This window comes from Lissotriton helveticus, chromosome 2_1, assembly GCF_964261635.1.
Source record: "Lissotriton helveticus chromosome 2_1, aLisHel1.1, whole genome shotgun sequence".
In the NCBI taxonomy this organism is placed as follows: Eukaryota; Metazoa; Chordata; class Amphibia; order Caudata; family Salamandridae; genus Lissotriton; species Lissotriton helveticus.
In genome coordinates this window covers 155,423,823-155,441,865 of record NC_136059.1, presented here as the reverse complement: position 1 = coordinate 155,441,865, position 18,043 = coordinate 155,423,823, and the positions used below count along the sequence as shown (strand labels likewise).

General features: G+C 47.5%; 1 protein-coding gene across 1 annotated transcript in view; it reads right to left on the bottom strand.

Annotated features, from left to right (window-relative positions):
- The window catches only part of CIMIP2B (ciliary microtubule inner protein 2B), a 130,826-nt gene that overhangs the window by 39,574 nt on the left and 73,209 nt on the right, over window positions 1-18,043 (bottom strand). Inside the window, exon 2 of the mRNA XM_078677231.1 lies at window positions 3,821-4,056. Coding sequence (XP_078533357.1) covers window positions 3,821-4,056 — 236 coding nt within the window. The remainder of the gene's footprint in view (window positions 1-3,820; window positions 4,057-18,043) is intronic.

The following is an 18,043-nucleotide window of genomic DNA, read 5'->3' as shown; positions in this document are numbered from 1 at the left end:
CATGTTAAAACATACCATGCCCGATTCAAAAAGGTAAATATACACATGTGGATCTACTCATGTGTAGGTCTACTCCTATGTGTAACTCCCCACTCTTTTGCTATTCACTATTTCCACGTGGAAATAAATACCTAGATGTAGACTTAGCCCCTTAAATGAGGCAGTGTAGCCTCCTATAATAAGATGTACAAATGCAATGTTACTATAGCTAACTTTTCACCTGCTGGCCGCAATCCCTGCCCCCAGGGTGGAGAGCTCTCTATGGCTAAGTTTAGGTGAATGTAATAAAATCAATAATTTTGAAAAAATGGATGCATGTGCTCACTGGCAATGGCCTACTGTCTCTGTCATGAGTTTAATCCAAAGAGTGATGGTGGCACTGTGTTTTGTGAATACATAGTTGTGACCAGAGTTTTTTGTCTGTGTCACTTGAGCGGAGGCCTACTGGCTCACTTTGTATACAGTTCCACTTCCAGGCACTTTCCCAGTTCCTAGGGCTGACTCTTAGGTACATGCCGCGCCTGAATGTAGGTGTGTAGCCTGTGGGGTGCATGCATGGTGTATCTGTCAACCAGCGTAATGGAGGAATCTGGGATCCATTTTGGATCACCCCCAGGTCTGACTTTCCCACAAGTTCAAGGTGTTATTTTCCCCGACAGCAGAAATGTATCGCTGACATTAGTGTAGCTGGAGAGAGGAGGCCTGGACACTGAAGTCAGTGGAGAGGAGTCAAGGCTACTTTAGACTTTTAAATAGGCCTTTTACGTGGCAGGAATCTGTTGATACTTCTTCCTGAACAATTCCACTTGCTGGATGGTAGGGGTGAGGCGTGGGACTGCATACTCTACTGGGCGAGGTTAGGAGAACCTTTAGGTCTCATCTTTCCTTGATTTAATCTTTCAGTTGTCTGATGGCAGCTGTGTACAGAAACCTCACACCTCTCTGTGCCGCTGTTAGGTACTCCGTGGCTGAAAACGACTCTACTGTGAGTAGCATCACTCTACTCAAAGCCTGGCTCTGGAGAGCCTGGAGAGGATACTAGAGCTGAGAAGCACCTCACACTAGTTCTGCAGCTACCGGCAGCGGATATACATCTCCTGCCTGCTTTTAGGATATAAAAGTGGGACCTCACTACCCCACTTGGAATTCTAGTTCCAAGTCCTCTCTGGACAAGGAAAGAAGTGCCCGCAGGATACTTCAGACGGCTGATATGGAACCATAGCTGGTGTCTGCCTGACAGCCAGCATCACTGATTGGGGCCCTTCACCTGAGCTGGAAGACTTGTGTACCTGCCCTAAAGCGCGTAAAAGCCCGACCGCCTGTCTGCAAAGAGAGGCAAGGGCCCTGGCTATACTGAAGTAGGAGTCTGCCCTGTCCAGGACTAAGATGTAGCATGTCCTGGTGTCGGTGGAGGACCCATAAGAGAAGGACTGAGGAGAGCACCTGTGGACCCCGGTGCCTACAAGCCGGCAGTCTCACCACACTGGACACCGGTGGGAACCGCAAACATTTACAACATGATTGGAGAGGTCCAGTCAACGCCAGAGTAACAGGCATGTATGTGGCTGCATCCGATGAGAAATAATCAGCCTATATATGGCCGCATCTGCTGAGAATAACTGGCCTGTCCTGTCTGCATCCACTCAGAGTATTCTACCGGTGCATGGCTGCTGCTACCTGCCCATGCAGGGTTACATCTAAGCGGTAAACAGAGGTGAAAGGATCCACCAGATGTGACATCCATCAACCAGATATTTGTGACCACAACAACCCACCGCTGCCGACTTAGCGCCTGACGGGCACAGAGCCAGTGAGGGCCCAGCAGACATAGTGGGGTGTATGAACGAAGCTGCCAAATGGTGCGTCACCTCCCGGGAGTGAGGCTGCACACATAGGTGAGATTGTGCCAGGCAGGGGCACCAATTCAACGAGGACTTATCCACGAGCAGTGGTAAAACTAACAAGCATTTGCAATGCGACAGGTCTCGCCTTTGGGACCTTTTACGTTTTTAGCTGTGAAGCACAGGATCCTGGGTAAAGCGATTCTGGCAGTTTACTGACCTCTGCTGATCGTTTTCCATCAAGACAGTTAAATAGAGGCAGTTGCTAGGAAAAAAGTAGTCCCTAAGCAAAAGCCAGGGGCAATGCTCCAAATCTCACACAAAGTACATACAACAGATCTTTTAGACAGCGCATGCCCTGTCAACGCTCAACCTACAAACTGAGACTTAGCGCAATAACTTTAGGAGAGGAAACAGCAACTGAGCCATAATCAGCTAATACATCTTAGCTGAAATGGGGTAACGAATCTGGATCAAGAGAAATGATTGGGAGACATAGCAGGTAGAGCACAGCACTGCCTGATAGCGCCCAATGAGGCTAGAAGTGTGTCAAATGTAGTTTTGCACGAACAAAAGAAGTTTTCTTTCTTAAAAGAGAAGCTTTACTTTGGGAAAAAAACACACGACCGGTCAGAGTTTTGCCCCGTCCTTGAGAGAGACACATTATGCGCTTTGGTTTCTGATTTTACAAATCTTAAACCTTCTACGTCGCTACTATCTTTATTAACAGTTTGAGATATACATCAAGATTCTATAGGACACCTTGCCCTTTCTTGCTCGGGTTAAAAACATGTAGCATCTACTGAACCATTTTTCGCCCTGAAGAAGCCCCCAAGGGTGAAACGCGTTGGCTGTTTTGCATTGTTCACCTACATAAATTTACACTATGAAAAAAAGGATTGACAAGACCATCTGAAATATTTACCTTTGTCATTGTGTTCTTTTTCTGTGTTATATGGACTAATCCTAAGACTATGGTTTAGATGTCTCTGTATATGTGCCTCTCTTATCTCTGTTTTCACATGTTATATTTAGGACCACCAACGGTGGCTGGTCTTTAGAAGTGGGCATTATACACGAGTCTCTTTTTTTAGGAAACATTAACTACATTTCCAATACACTTCTGCATAAACACTGGTAGTGGTGCAGCCTTATATACCCTGCCACCGTGGGTCAGTGTGTCTGAATTCAAAGATAAGCACGCGATTGGACATTCTTTTATTGTTTTGTTATTTGATTGTGGAGCTCTAATGACAAGCACCCCCACATTACCTCCCTGAGAAGCCTGTGACTGCTTGCGATTACTGCCCCAGAGGGTCCAGCAATCGAGGGGCTGTGCCTAGCCATGTTTGCAGAGCCATAAATGTACGCACCCAGAAACAGAAGCAAATGACCTCAAACCCGCCTCTTGAGGACTAGTGGACCCTGCCTGCCCTGCGGCGGTGCTTTCAATGGAATGAGAGAAGTGCTGGTACTCACTGTCCAGAGTACCTGTTTGCTCCTGAAAAGTGCCTGTACCCTCCCATTAATAGTATTGTAACAGTGTTGAGAAGTGCAGGTACTCTCTCTTTCAAATTAAAGAAGTGCAGGTCCTCAGTACCGGTAGTACCTGCTGATTTAAAGCACTGCCCGTGGCCTTCCAAATGGAGTCTGATACCTCAGGTCTTCATTTGATTTTGCATAAGAGTCTGGTATCAAAACATGCATGTAACATGAGAAGATGCTGGATTTTAGGAACAGAGGCGCTGTTCTTTGCAGTGCAACTTAAGCTGTATCTGAGGAGGATATGAGTAAAATAAAGGAGCGTTTATCGTCCAGGATAGGGGCAAATGTTTGTTTTCGTGGAAACTGACAAGTAATGCGGGAACTGACTCAGAGTCTCCTTACTCGTGGTATGTTTCTGGGGTAGGAGGTGATGGGGCCACAAATTGTCTGAAGAGTACGTGTGGCTACAAGAGGTGACTTGGCCACGCCCTTACCTGTGTACCCCGGGATCATGCTGAAGCTCAGCTTCCTATCCCCCAGCCGGTGCCGTCTGCTCCTCGGCAGCTGATGGAAGGAGCTCGCGCCCTCATCCTTCCGGGGAGGCGGGTACGTGGCCTGCAGCACCAGCTGTTTGGAGTGTTTGACGTCAGGGCTGGTGAGTAGCTGTGACGTCAGCTTGCCGTATGTCTTCCCCAGGTGGTACTTGTACTGCGGGCAGAAGCCCCCATACCTACGTCACAAGGAGACAGTACAGTATTAGTACCACTTCTTAGACTTAACTTTCAGCCATAGTTAGCTTTCTACAGTATTCAAAACATACATGTAAGAAACAAATATCAGACACACAAGCAATTGGTTCCTGTCTACGATCATTGACACTTTACCCGTACAGTCTGACCTAGGTACAACATTAATACTGCAAAGGACTAACTCCTGTGCTCCGAATTGATTTATTCAAGCTTCTTAGAGCCCAGCAGCTGTCTCAGCCTTATATATCATTGGTGCAGCAGGTGCAGTGGCACCAGAGCCATGGCCTTTGAGATGTCCACTCCTCATGTATCAAAGTCCTTGACAATCTACCTGCTTGCATTGGAACCTATGGCCCCCTTGATGTACATCCAGGTTGCCAAGGGTAAGTGAAATCACGTAGTTTCATAAAAATGTAATGAAATTATGCTTTTACAGTGAAATGGGTTTGCCGGTACCTCTGAGACCTTTTTAGGTCTCGCCTGGCGTTAGCAGCGCGCATGTGCTGCTCTCGCCATGCGAGGGCCTTTTGCAATCAATTCAGCCAAAGCTGAACATGCACGCGTACGACTGGACAAACATGGCTTCACTCGCCATTTACAGAAAAGCAAAACATGCACGCGTACGTATGGACAGTGCACAGTACGACGTCATCTTGTTTTGCTTGTGCCAATAGCTTTCACACGCAAGCACACAAGGCAGCGTGCTTTTAATTAGCGTGGCCTTAGCGCGATCACTTTCACGGCCGCGCCAATAGCTTTCACAGGGGCGCACATGGCGGCGTGCTTTTAATTAGCGTGGCCTTAGCGCAATCGCTTTCACTTTCACGGCTGCGCATGTTTTTTAAAAAAAATAAAATAGGGTAGTGCGGCCTTAGTTAAACAGCAGAGCACGACCCCGTTCAGGTACACTCAAACTTGATTTTTTTTTTACAATTTTCTTTTTGACATCTTCGTTTAAATGCCTGTGAATGACACAATAGAAGCATTGAACTGAAACGCGCTTTTAGATAAGAGTTATAGATACAAATAGTTTCAGATAATCCGTTTAAATGGGATGTCAATATTATTAAGGTATTTTATGTAACACATGGTGTCATAAGATTGACGACTTAAAGTGTTGCAAGTAGCAGGTGCTACCTTTACCCAGTTTAATGGTGTTGAATTTTCCGCACTCTGAAGGATGGACGGCTGTGTTGGTGGTTGCCGTATTGGAACTCATGACCTGCATCGACACACACAGCTCGTAGGGGTCTGGTGCAACACTTGTGTACGTGCGAATCTCCGCGCAGTGATTTGCACAGAATAGCTTGCATAGACCAGCAAATACGGTAATGCAGATGTGGTTTCATATGTATACTACTGGTACATTTGCAACTGGAAGGACTCACATTACACCTTTCAGGGGCATGCGCGATGAATGCTGGGCACTCTTGTGCTTCAATACAGATTTATATTCTAAGTTTATGGCACAACTTGCAACTGAAGCGAGGCTCACAATAATGGGTATGCGATGTCCCACGAATTTTTGTGTACGTGCACTGATACAAATGTTATATAATGTGTACTCATGTAAAAGAAAAGTTGAAGTGAAACATGTGGGGTATACTTTGTACTTAGCTGAAGGGACATATACAGTTGCTAGAAGGAATGTGATGACCCAGGCGCTCCAGTGCAGTGCAGTGATTCACATGACATCGTGAGAACTCTTTGGTACATGCAGCAGTGCACCTGTGCCATTCTATGCACTTCACTGTATCTCCAGCTGCATTGAAGCACACATCTAGATATGTGACCCCCTGTGTACTCGTGTCGTGTGTACGTGTAGTGATGCACACGTGCTATTTTGTGTACTTAGCTTGATCACCAGCTGCGGGGATGTGTGAATGAAAAGCGGGAGCCGACAGCGTGGTGTGAATGTTGTCAGATATGCAGCTTGTGCGTGTAAATCCCTCCCTCCCTCTGCAGACACGTTCGGCGCTGCTCTCTTTCTCGACAGCTGGGGTAATCTCTGGACCGACACTTAAGTTTGCTGCTCTGCTGTATTGACTTCAGTCTGGAAATAACGGCTAGTACTGGAGCATACGTCAGAAAATAAGACGTATGAATTGCAGAAGGAAGGCACACTGCGAAATCACTGAAACAAAAAGCTAGGTATTTTATACAAAACATCAACACCGTTATACGCCATGTATATTAATTTGCTGAATCAAATCATTTTAGAAATATAAAAATCATGAAAATCTTTAATATTTATACTGAACAGAACATGGCGGCAAGAAGGATCAGAACAACGGTGCTACGAGCAGTACAACTATGGAGCAGTGAGGCCCTAGGGGAAACCCGCCTCAGGGCGACAAGGAAGGAGGAGGACTGGGGATACAGTCAGAGGTTGTAGGGAAAGCTGTTAAGCAGCACAAGTTAAACCCCTGTAGCTCCGACTGCCGGCTTGCCCTTGGTCCATAAGGCGGTCCCAGCGGAAAACAAGCATTGAAAATGCGATAGGTCTTGCTTTTGATTAAGTTGAAGCCATTTGCTTTGCTATACAATACCATTAGCAAAGCAAATGGCTTTAACTTAATCAAAGGCGAGATTGAGATGCCTTAAATGCAATGCATTAAAGTTTAAAAAATAGCGATTTCGCTAATAGGGATTGCAAATTACCATGAAGTTGAACTTCATGGAAATTTGCAAAAACTTTGAAAAATGCACTAAAGTGCATTTTTCAAAGTTTCATTTTGCGCACACACATGCTACTTCAGAACATAACTATCCGGGAAAATGTTGCATGTATTTTCAGAAGGTGAGACCCAGTTGCAGCCTTTGTTTGGAGGATACAGCAATGAGTCATGAAGATGTAAGATAGGCGAGAAGCATATACCAAAATATCTGTGTGCTCCAGGGCTGACCAGACCAGACTGTAAAACACCACTTCAAGATGGCGGCAATTTAACAAAGTATGGCATGAGCCCTTACTAATATGGAGGTGAGAACACCCTCAGCTGATGTAAAAAAGAACTGATTTACTGATAGGCGGGCACTCACCTTGCCTGGACCTGTGAACGGAAACCGCCTACTTAGTGTAGGTAAACCTAGCAGAGAAGTTCTACTTGACATAGAACCTGAGTTGTTGTTTTCTGGGAAAGTCTAGCTCAGCACTTTGATGTGAGATGCTTTACCAACTTAGTTGATGTGTCCTCGCTGTGAGGTAGCAGCGCAAGGAGGATGTTGTAATGAAAGCAATAATCAGAGTTATTACTATTGTTGCCCCCCCCACCTGCAGAGTCCAACAGCTCCCAGGACCAGCAAAGAGGTCTAAAGCGCCAAATACAACCGCCAACGCCATCGGACCAGTCAGCCTGCGATATGCTCGCTGCATAACAGATAAGTTTGCTCACAAACCATAAGGCAGCCGACAGCGATACTTTTAAATGGCTGCATGACTTGAACATAGCTGGTGCATTCATCAGGAAGCAGAAACTGTTTTATCCTTGACTCTGCCGGCCGAGGACATAATCCTACAGGTATCCGGGTAAACTTGCACGTAACAGACGAGATAAATGAAAACTCGGGATTCGGAAAGTCAGGAGCGTATAACGATGCTCAACTTGCCCTAATGGACTGAAGAATACCGCAGTGCTGAGTGCGACGGAACTGCGACCTGGCTGGAGACGCGATCATCGGGACCGCCGCGCACACCGGACACAAGCAGACTCAGCGGACCTTGCTGGTCGCCTCCTGACTGTGAAAGAACTGTACCGCAGAGAGAGAGCTACGAGAAGCCGCCTGAGTCGGGAAAACAGGACGGCATCGATCGGGTAAGCGGGTGATGCTGGGAGTATGTAAGAAAACAGCCAAAGGAGGCAAAAGTATACAACCGCCCCACAGTGACACACCGGACCCGTTCTAAGGTCCCGCTTGGCAAAGGGGTGCTATCGGCGGCAAAATTGGCTCGGCAGGACATCTCTCCCTTCGCCTCTGTCTGACTCTAATATGGCGGCCGCGTTTACTAAAATGGCGGCAATCGCTGATACTCCCGTTTTTGTGCGCCAGGACTGACTGCTTCTTCCAGGTTGGAGGGCCCACCGCTTAAGGCAATTGACATCCTGCTGTCTACCTACTCTTTAGAACTGATGCATACTGCTGATTTCCTGAGACCCTCTTGCGCATTTCAGCTTTGATGCGTCCCTGTGTGTACACCACCCCTGCTGAGAGATCCAATGCTGCAAACTCATCTAGGCTGAAGCATCCCATGATGGCGACCATGACAGCCCCGGGGAGAAAAGCTGAGACCTAGCTACTCTTGCATGATGCCCGGTAGAGCTACCTCGGAAGCTATGGGGGAAATTGACTTTGGACTCCCTCTTTTGACTATCACCTACCCAGTCGGACTTCGGGCTAACGCTCCAGCGTCTCTCCTGACCTTTTCTTCCCCCTCTATCCTTCCCCAAACACTCCCCCCTCTCCGTTCCTACTCTTTCCAGCTTCTGTCCTCTGACCTCATATGCCCTTGCCCTTTGTCCCCACCCTGTTTTTCTGTGAACCTCTTCCCTCGCCACTTGAGACCGAACTATTTTGTCTGATGCCCGATGGAGCTACCTGGTTTAGCTATAGGGGAGATGTGCCGTGGATTCTCTCCTTGGTCGTCACCTACCCAGTCGGTCTTTAGATAGACTTCTTTTCGTCTCTCCGGCTGTCTCTTCCCTTATCCTCATTTTCTCTGCTCCCCTACCCCCCACTACTTTCTCTCTCCTTTCTCTCCTCCCCTAATGTATTGCTGACTGTTTGATATAATGTTTACTTGTTGATCTTTTTCTTGTATATTGTTGAACCACATTGTTGCACTTCCTTTCGTCTCTCCTGTCATCTCCTCCTGCATCCTCCCTCTATTTATGTATCTCCTTCCCTCCTCTCTCAATGTATTGAGACCAAACTATTTTGTCTGATACCCGATGGAGCTACCTGGTTTAGCTATAGGGGAGATGGGCCTGGATATTTTGTCTGATGCCCGATGGAGCTACTTGGTTTAGCTATAGGGGAGATGGGCCGTGGATTCCCTCCTTGGTCGTCACCTACCCAGTCGGTCTTTAGACAAACTTCTTTTTGTCTCTCCTTATTGTATCTTCCCTTATCCTCCCTTGCTCACCTCCCCAGCCCCCTCCACTACTTTTCTCTCTCCTTTCTCTCTTCTCCTAATTGTATAGGCTATTTTTTTTTGGGATGTATTGTGTAATTGTTGAACTGTCTCTGTTACATTGTTGATTCTCCTGTAAAGCGCTCTGATACGTTTGGTTCTAGCCAGCGCTATATAAAACTATTTAAATAAATAAATAAATAAAATACATGCTCAGTTGTTATATGTTGAGGTATTTAGGAATTTACCATTACACAGAAATAACTAACAGGGTTTCCGTTAGAGGGCTTTACGACAGGACCTCTGGGAGAAAGAGGAATCCTACATAACTTGTGGCAGAAGGAGAAGTTATGCCAGAGGAGAGTTAAGCTGTTGCACAATGGTTTGTTGATTCCATTGAGGACGGTCATTGATTCCCCATCAATTGTATGTATTCAAAAACCACAAATTAGTTGTGTCGCTTATTTTCTGAAGTTCATAAGTAAACATTGGTTGTCACCTGGGCCGGATTGCTCCTCTGAGGCAGCTATGCATGGCTGGAAATATGGTGTTAAGGAGGAAAAAAAGCACATCAATTTTTGGCTACCTTTGAACTTGCCTATCTTCAAAGTCCTAATATTAACACTAGTAATAAGGATTTAGACCACCCTCTCTCACAAAGGTCACAGGATGGGACCACCTTCTCCTTTCATTTCAGAGTCAAGCAATGTAAAGTCCAAGAGTCAATAAACGTGTTTCACGTCACCCCTAGGTGTTCTCACCGCATGGGGTTAGCAGCCACTCTTAAAAGAGCGCTAAGATAGTATGCCTGATGCACACTTGTGCAATCGAAGACATTCTTTTTTTAAAATCTTTTTTAGTAAGATTAACATGTTCAGGTAGGAACAGCCTTTTACAAATGTCATAAAATTCACATTAAGACTCACAATCAGTATGTCACACCATTAACGTAGGTTACTTCCCATATCAACCACCTCAGAGGAGCTTACACTCAAGCTCCCTTGCTATTCCGCCTTCCCGAGACACCCTCCCGATATCTGAGGGACTAGTGCAAATTCCTCCCTTATGTGTATTCTGTTGGCCCCATATCTGGTCTCATTTCCTCGGGCACCCACTCAGTAAGCATAGAGGTCTTTCTTTTATCATACAGGAGTCCATATCTTTCTCCCAGTCCTGGAGTGTCGGTGTGAATATAGCATGTTACAGCGCATGCAAATACATCACATGCTATTACCACGTGGTTGTTACAGCGACCACATTGTTAGTACGCAATACCTTTACATCGCAAGTCATTACAACGACTTGCTGTAGGGGGCGTGCTGGATTTAGAATTGTATTATCTACTATTCCTACTGCAGTTTGCGCAACGGCAGGGAAGATGTTGGATTTCATATCCAATACCTTTGCGCCCCCTACAGCAAGTCATTGTAATGACTTGCGATGTAAAGGTATTACGTACTAACAACACGTCGTTGTAACAACCACGTTGTAATAGCACTGCGTTGTGGAAACAGCGTTGTAAACGCTGTTTCCCGACGGTGTGGGCTGCGCCCCCCAGTGTCGTGCTATAATTCGTTTCGCGATCAACATCCCCAATGTAGCCCATATCTGCTCTTTCCGGTTCAGGTCTGTCTCGTCCCAAATGTTAAGGAGACACAGCTTTGATTGTATCTCTACGCTTCTCCTGCTGCCTCTGGCCTCTTCACTCATTACTTACCCCCAATACTGCTGGATCAATAGGCAGTCCCACACTAAATGATAAAAGGAACCCTCTTGTCCACATTTTCGCTGGCACCGGTCATTTCCCTCCCCATCTTAACGATTCTGGAGAGGTGAACTCTATGTCAAATGTTAAATTGGATTAGTCTAAATCTAGCTGCAATAGCGACCTCCCTGGGAGACCCGAGGGCCACCTGCCAGCTTCATCTTCAAGTACACCCACATCTCTCTGCCATTGAATCCGGAGTTTCTGGAGGGGGTCCAGGGAGTTGTGCAGCAACTTTTGATAAGTTTGGGCTATTGCTTTGCGTTCCATGTAGTCTGTAAGAAGCCTATCTTCTAATGGAGAAGCTTCCAGGGGATTACTTCCAGGCGGGATGGCCGACTTTAGGGCGTGTTTAACTTGTATGTTTCTGAAGGCTTCAGGTGGGACCATTGCGTACTTGGGCTAAAACTCCACAAAGAGTATGACTCCCCCTGCTTCTATATATATCCCCTATCATCAAGATACCTTTGAGGTCCCATCTGTCGAAACCTCGAGAGGTGTGGAGCGCTCCCAATTTCTCGCTAAGCCACAACGAGGTACTTGAGTCAAGGTCGTAGGCTATCCCAGCCTTTTGTTTACCTTGTGCCATAATGTGATCATGTGTGCGGGTGGTCCGGTCAGATCATTGTCCTTTGGTTTTGTGTACTGTGCTCTGGTATGACCCCCCTTTCCCATGAGTAACCTGTCCATTCTGTATGCCTGTCTATCATGTGGTCAGTGGACCCATTGATTTATTACCGCCAACTGGGCTGCCCATTAATATATTTCGTGATGCAGTAGTGCAACACCCCCATTGTTCCATCCCTGTGTCAGTTTCGACACCGCTATCTGCTAGGGTTTTCCATCCCCTAATAAATCTCGTACCTCCCCTTCAACTGTTGGGTAATATGTTTGGCAAATTAAGAACGGTGTGTTTTGTAACGTCCAAAGGAAGTGAGGCAATGCCATCATTTTATAAAGTGCTGCTCGGCCCAACCACGACAATGGCAACTTTCTCCATAGATGGACATCGCTCCGGATGCGGGTCAGCGGGGCTTGCATTATCTGGGCATAAAATACCTCAGAGTCTGGTGTCACAAATATGCCAAAGTATCGAAATTCACGGCCCTCAAGTAAAGTCGGGGATGACCGTTTAGTATATTTATGATGAATTTAGACCAGTTATTTGAGTACCCTGATTGTTCCCCTAAATTCTTAAGAATCAACATGATTCTAGCTATGGAGTGTCGTGGGAAGGTGACATACCCTAGGACATTGTCCGCGTACAATGATACACAATCTTCCCATCCTACCACCCAGCGCAGGCCCCGTATCAGATGGTCTCCTCTAATCCACACAGCTAGTGGCTTGAGAACTGATGCGAATAGAAATGGCGACTAGGGAAAACCCTGCCGTGTTTCCCTCTGCAGGATAAAAGCAGTGGAGGTTCTCCTGTTCACCACCACTATTTCCATGGGTACGCAATACAGGAGTTTGATCCATGCCTGATACTTGGGGCCGAACCCCATCTTGTCCAACACGCCGACTAGGTATGTCTATTCCACTGTGTCGAACGACATACGTGCATCGAGGGACATAATCACTCTCTAATCGTATCTTTGCTACCATGTACCCCAAAAAGGCGGCGTAGGTTTAGCCCCGTATTTTTTCCTGCCATGAAGCCCGATTGGTCCGGGTGAATCAGGTGAGTGAAATGCTGAATAAGTCTAAAAGCAAGGATTTTGGAAAGTATTTTGATTTCGCCATTTAGGAATGAGATGGGGCAGTACCAGGAATAACGGTCTGCCGGCTTGCCGGGTTTGTGTATGACCACTATCATGGCAAGTCGCTGCTCCTTTAGCAGCTCCTTTCCGGACTGGATATCTCGGATGGCAGAGGATATTTACTCAATCATGATGTCATTATCTAAGTCTGATTTAGCATCTGGGGTGAGGATCGGGAGTGGCAGATCCGCCAGTCCGGCTCTAGCATCTTCCGCTGTTGGCGGTTGGGATCTCAGTATAGATCGAGGCTTAGTATTGTGAAAAGTAATCTGCCATTTCTTGCGGATCACTCAGAATCTCTCCAGAATCAGTGGTGATCATCAATAACCATCTACTCGCCCCCTCCCTTCTCCCAGCTTTATCCCCATGTTCACATATTCTATCTGTTGAAGCTTTTAGTTTGGCTCTAGTCATTTCCGTCGCAAGCTCTCGATTCTCCAGCCTTTTTAATTGCAACGTATGCGCCATCTATTCAGAGGGACTGTCGACCAGCTGGTTTCCACAACTGTAGTATGTTTCTCTCTATCTCATCTTTAGGTGCTTTTCTCCCCTTTTAATGGCCTACCATGCGAGAGAGAGTCCTTCTCCCTTTATAACCACCTTATATGCTCCCCACAGGACCCGTGCCGAAGCCAGTGAGCCCTCATTTTCTTCAAAATTGTGTTTAGTGGCTTGGGATAGCCTTCTCGGATTTTGGTCACTTTTATGCACCATGAATGCAAAGATATGCCACGTTGGGTACTGCGAGTGCCTGTCAAATAGCAAGACCAGAAGGGGGAGTGATCCGATATTCCTATAGTCAACTGATGTGTGTCTCTAAAATTACAGACCCTGTCAGCATGTGACATAATAAAGTCGATGCAGGAGTGGCTATTATGTGCTCCTGAGTAGTATGTGAACTGCTTATCTCACGGATTTTGTGTACGCCATACATCCGCTAGGCCCGTTGCTTCCACAAAGTAAGACAGTGGCGTGGGGCGCCTAGGCTGCCTCTGGGAGGGAGCCTATCTTGACGGTTGTCCAATGTCATATTAAAGTCTCCACCGAGGAGGAGGAGAAATGCACTTAATTCTAGAAAAGCAATTTTATGTAGTGCCAGTGGTATGTATACCGAAACTATATTAATCAGCCACCCTTCCTATCAGCCCGTTAGTGCAGCATATCTACCCATATCATCTGTCACTTTCTTTCCCACCATGAAGGGAAACTGTTTTCATATCATCACCCCCACCCCTCTAGACCCGGTAGTGAATCTGACACGCACAGCTGAAGTATATCCCCATCTGTCTAGTGCCCTGCACGTGCTCTCAACTAGGTATGTTTCCTGAAGGAGAGCCTCGTCTGTTGAATGGCGCTTAATGCATTGGAGCACCAGCCCTCTTTTCAGCTTATCCCCCAACCTATTAACATCCCACGAGAAATGCCTCAACTGGGGAGTGATAACTTTGTCACTCATCCCTGTGTTTGCGATGTGTCCTGTGTCTGGCCCTTCCCCCTGTGTAGATGGGCATAGTCCTGGAGGAGGTCACATTTGTACTGCTGTAACTTTTGGGGTATTTCTACATGTATCTGAGGCCTAATAGAGTGTTTCTAGTTGTCTTAGTATAAAAGGCTGCTCGTGACATCGCCTGCTGACAAACCTGAAAATCTACTGTTCTATTATTGACGTTCTTTAAAACTAAACAACCTCCCCTTCCTGCCTCCCTGCATCTCAGGCTTAAAATTACCTGTGTTCCCAACTCTTCAGAGCGCCTGTCGTCCCTCCCCGGTCGTACCTTTGGGGGCAGTGTCTCAGCCTCACCCTCTTCCCCTTCCCTCAATTAGAATTTACAAAGCTAGACACAATATTACTTGATTACTTTCTATAGTGAGCCTTGTACTACTTGGTGCAGAGTATCTATCTTCTTCCCCTGATCCGCTTGTCGAGTCTTAAATCCCGGCATCACGATATCAAAGTTCACTTGCTTATCATATCCTTATCCTCTCTGATTTCCTGTCCCGCTGCTTCAGTTGCCAGAAGTGCTCTGTAGTTCCTGACTTAGATGCAGATAGATTCCCTTTGCTGTGGGTTACATCGGGTTTATTAACGTCTTCTGGTTCCATTGTTCTCCCCAGACTTCTGTCTCTCTTCTGTTTAGCATTGGCTCTTCCTAAGCGGTATACAACCTTTACCACGCATTTTTTTACCACGCAATACCATTACAACGCTGGCATTACAACGCAAACCATTACAACGCATTGCGCAGGGGGGCGCTCTAGGATAGGGAATAAGTTTAATTTTCTATCCAACACCTTCCCTAGTGTCCACGGGGACTGGAGTTGGAATAGAAAATTATACTTACCACTATCCAGTACCTCTAAGCGCTATGCATTGTAAAGGTATGCGTGGTAAAAACCGCGTTGTAAAGGTATGCGTGGTAAAAATATGCGTTGTAACGTCATACATCCTTCCTAAGCCCCTAGCCACTCCCATGCCTCCTCTGAGGAAGCAAAGAACCAGATTTTCGCTTCTGCTTCAACCCTTAGCTTTGTAGAGAATAGCATTGTGTATTTTAGGTTCCTAAACCTCAGAGCTTTCTTTACTTCCAGAAAGTTACGTATCTGAACCTTTAGTGTGAAGTCTGGGAAAAAAATGTGATTACACTGTTCTCACAACGTACTGGCAGTGCACTTTGCACTGTTTGAAGGATTGCATTTTGGTCACAGAAATTGGAGACAGGTGCCAGTATTGATCTCGGAGGTGCTCCAGGGCTCGGTCTTCCCCCCAGAACTCAGTGGGCATGTTCTATTGACAAATATTTGAAGATGTTTTTCGGCTGAAGCGATTTTAGGATTAGGTCTTCAATAAATAGGTCTGTTGCTGGTTCTTCCTCTCGTTCTGGTATTCCTATGATTCTGACGTTACTGCGCCTAGACCTCCCTTTGTAGTCATCTAATTTGGCTTCCATCTCTTTATTGCTTTCAGAAAGTTCCTTAACTTGTTTAAGAGTAGCCTTGTCTCACTGTAGATCCGCTGTCTTTTCGTCTATTTCTGTGACTCTCAGATTAATTTTTCTGAGGTCTGCCCTGATCAGGGAGACCTATGTGGTGACGGGAGTCAATTTTGGATTCCAGCGAAGTCTGCACTCTATTTAAGGCCACCATTATGACTTGTAGTGTTATACTGTCTGTGGACGCCAGTTCCGAGGTGCCAGCTGCGGCTTATGCGCTTGTATTTTCTTCTGTTTTAGTCTGTTTTGTCCAGGCGTATTAATGCAACTTAGCTTGATAAGTGTTTTGCCCTCCTTTGCCGCCTGTCATGGTGGCAGAGATGTAGTCTTTACTGAGGTTGCAACGATCACTGTTATTCTGTCCCTTCGGGTTCTCCTGCCGCCTACCCTTTTGTGCCTTGGGGCATTATGTGGCCTGTCGGTGCCCCCGGTGGGACTTGTGTGAGGAGCTTGGGGGAACCCCGGCTGAAGATCTGGCATGGCACTCTGTATTAAAGTGTGAGTAGATTCTCCGTGTTTCGGAGCTGTGGTTGTGGCCTTGTTGCTCACTTTAGAGTACATCTGTCTATTGGGGGGGGGGGGGATAGGTGTTTTTGCTCGACCCTGCTTCGGGTGTCTAGCAGAGGAAGCAGAGTTGCCCCTCTCTGCTTCTTATGGCTATGTTTGAACTGCTCAGATCTCAGTCTGGCAGGGGGGTATGGTGCACCCATTTTGCCACTCCTACTGACACCTTCATGCCCTGCTACTGTTGCGGGGACTTTCCTTGGGATGAAGCCTTCCCCTTTTCCAGAGCGTATTCAGGTCGTTCTAGGGCTCAGCTAGTGGCCACTTGCTGTTTGGGTCTCCCAACCAGGTAGATCAGCAGCTATAAGTCGCAGCCTCACCATCGATAGACGATCCTTCCCTCCCTGGTCTCTTACTGCTGTTTTTAATTAGAGGCTCCGTCTCTCTGAGGTGTCCGCATCTGCCTCCCTGGGCCTTGCTGACGTTTCTCCTGTTCTGAGCGCTGTGCCGGATTGCACTCCTGCGCCCATCCGTGACCTCGCACTCTTTCCTTTTGCTGCCTCGTGGGCCTGGCTGACTTTTTCCCCATTCCCAGTACTGTGCCGGATACTCCTGTGCCCGGCTGTGACCTCGCACTCTTCCCTTTTGCCTCATGGGCCTCAGACACCCCAACTGGCACCCTAAGCTCACCATGGTGCGGTGGCGGTCTGACAGCGCCTATGGTCTTGGGGTGGTGAGGCCTGTGCCACCTTTTAGTCTCACGCTCTGCTCAGGCGCTGTTATCTCCCAACTCGAGTCCCCGGCTGACAGCCTCAGTTCAGGCCCCACCACGGATCTCTTCTCTCGCTCCAGGAAAGGGTGGGCCGCTCGGCCCCCACGCACACATGGCTGGGCCCGACCCCCTTCGTCCGCCCTGATTGGTCCGCGGGCCCCGCCATTGACCTGGAGGTGGTTTTACGTTTCCGGGTCAATGGGGCGGGACCCATAGCAAAGGGGGGGGTTTAAGAGCCTTGGGAGCGCGGGAGGCGTCCTCTTTGTATCCCGCGCTTCCCAGGCTCGCTCCTCGCCCCGCTGTGGGGCTTTTAATTTTTTCTCCCTTTTTATTTTACTGCAGGTCCGGAATTGGTGATCGGAGTTGTGCAGGGAGTCAACCGGCGGCGGAATTGGCGGTTCACTGTAAACTGAGGCAGCCTCTGAGCCAGCTGTTGCGGGAGCGAGATGCGGCGGGCACTGCGGAGAGATTTCCCCCATCCGAGGGCCGCTTGGGCTAGACTGTTACTCGCTGGGCTCCTGCGCGCCACGGCCTGCCTCGTCCAGCCTCTAGGAGGCTGTAATAAATGTTCTTCTTTTTCCTACTGCAGGTTACAGACATCTGTACATGGCACGGAGGGTCGTCGCCAACGCTTCGAGAAGTATTGTTGGAATGGAGTGGGCCGGCGGTGATCAGCGAAGGAGTCCACTGCGGGCGGCTGGAACCTTAGGAGCGCCGATGGCGAGTGCGGGCCAGCGTGAGGATCGTAGATCGCTGCACCGGATCTGCGGTGCGGGAGTGATCAGTGCGGGCGTGAAGTGCTCCGACGTTAATTCGTTTGAGTAAGTCGGGGGAACTGTTTCTTGGCGGTGCACTTTCTTTTCTAATCCTTCTTTCCCTCCCTTGATTCTCCCTCACTTTCTCTACCTTGATATAGTAAAGTGCAACCGGGAGTGGGGCTGCCCCTTTTATAAAGGTGGGGTATTGTATGGCAAAGCACTCAATCTCCCCATACCGTAATATTTGCTGGAAGATGAGGGGTCAGGTGGGACGCTCCGGTGCCT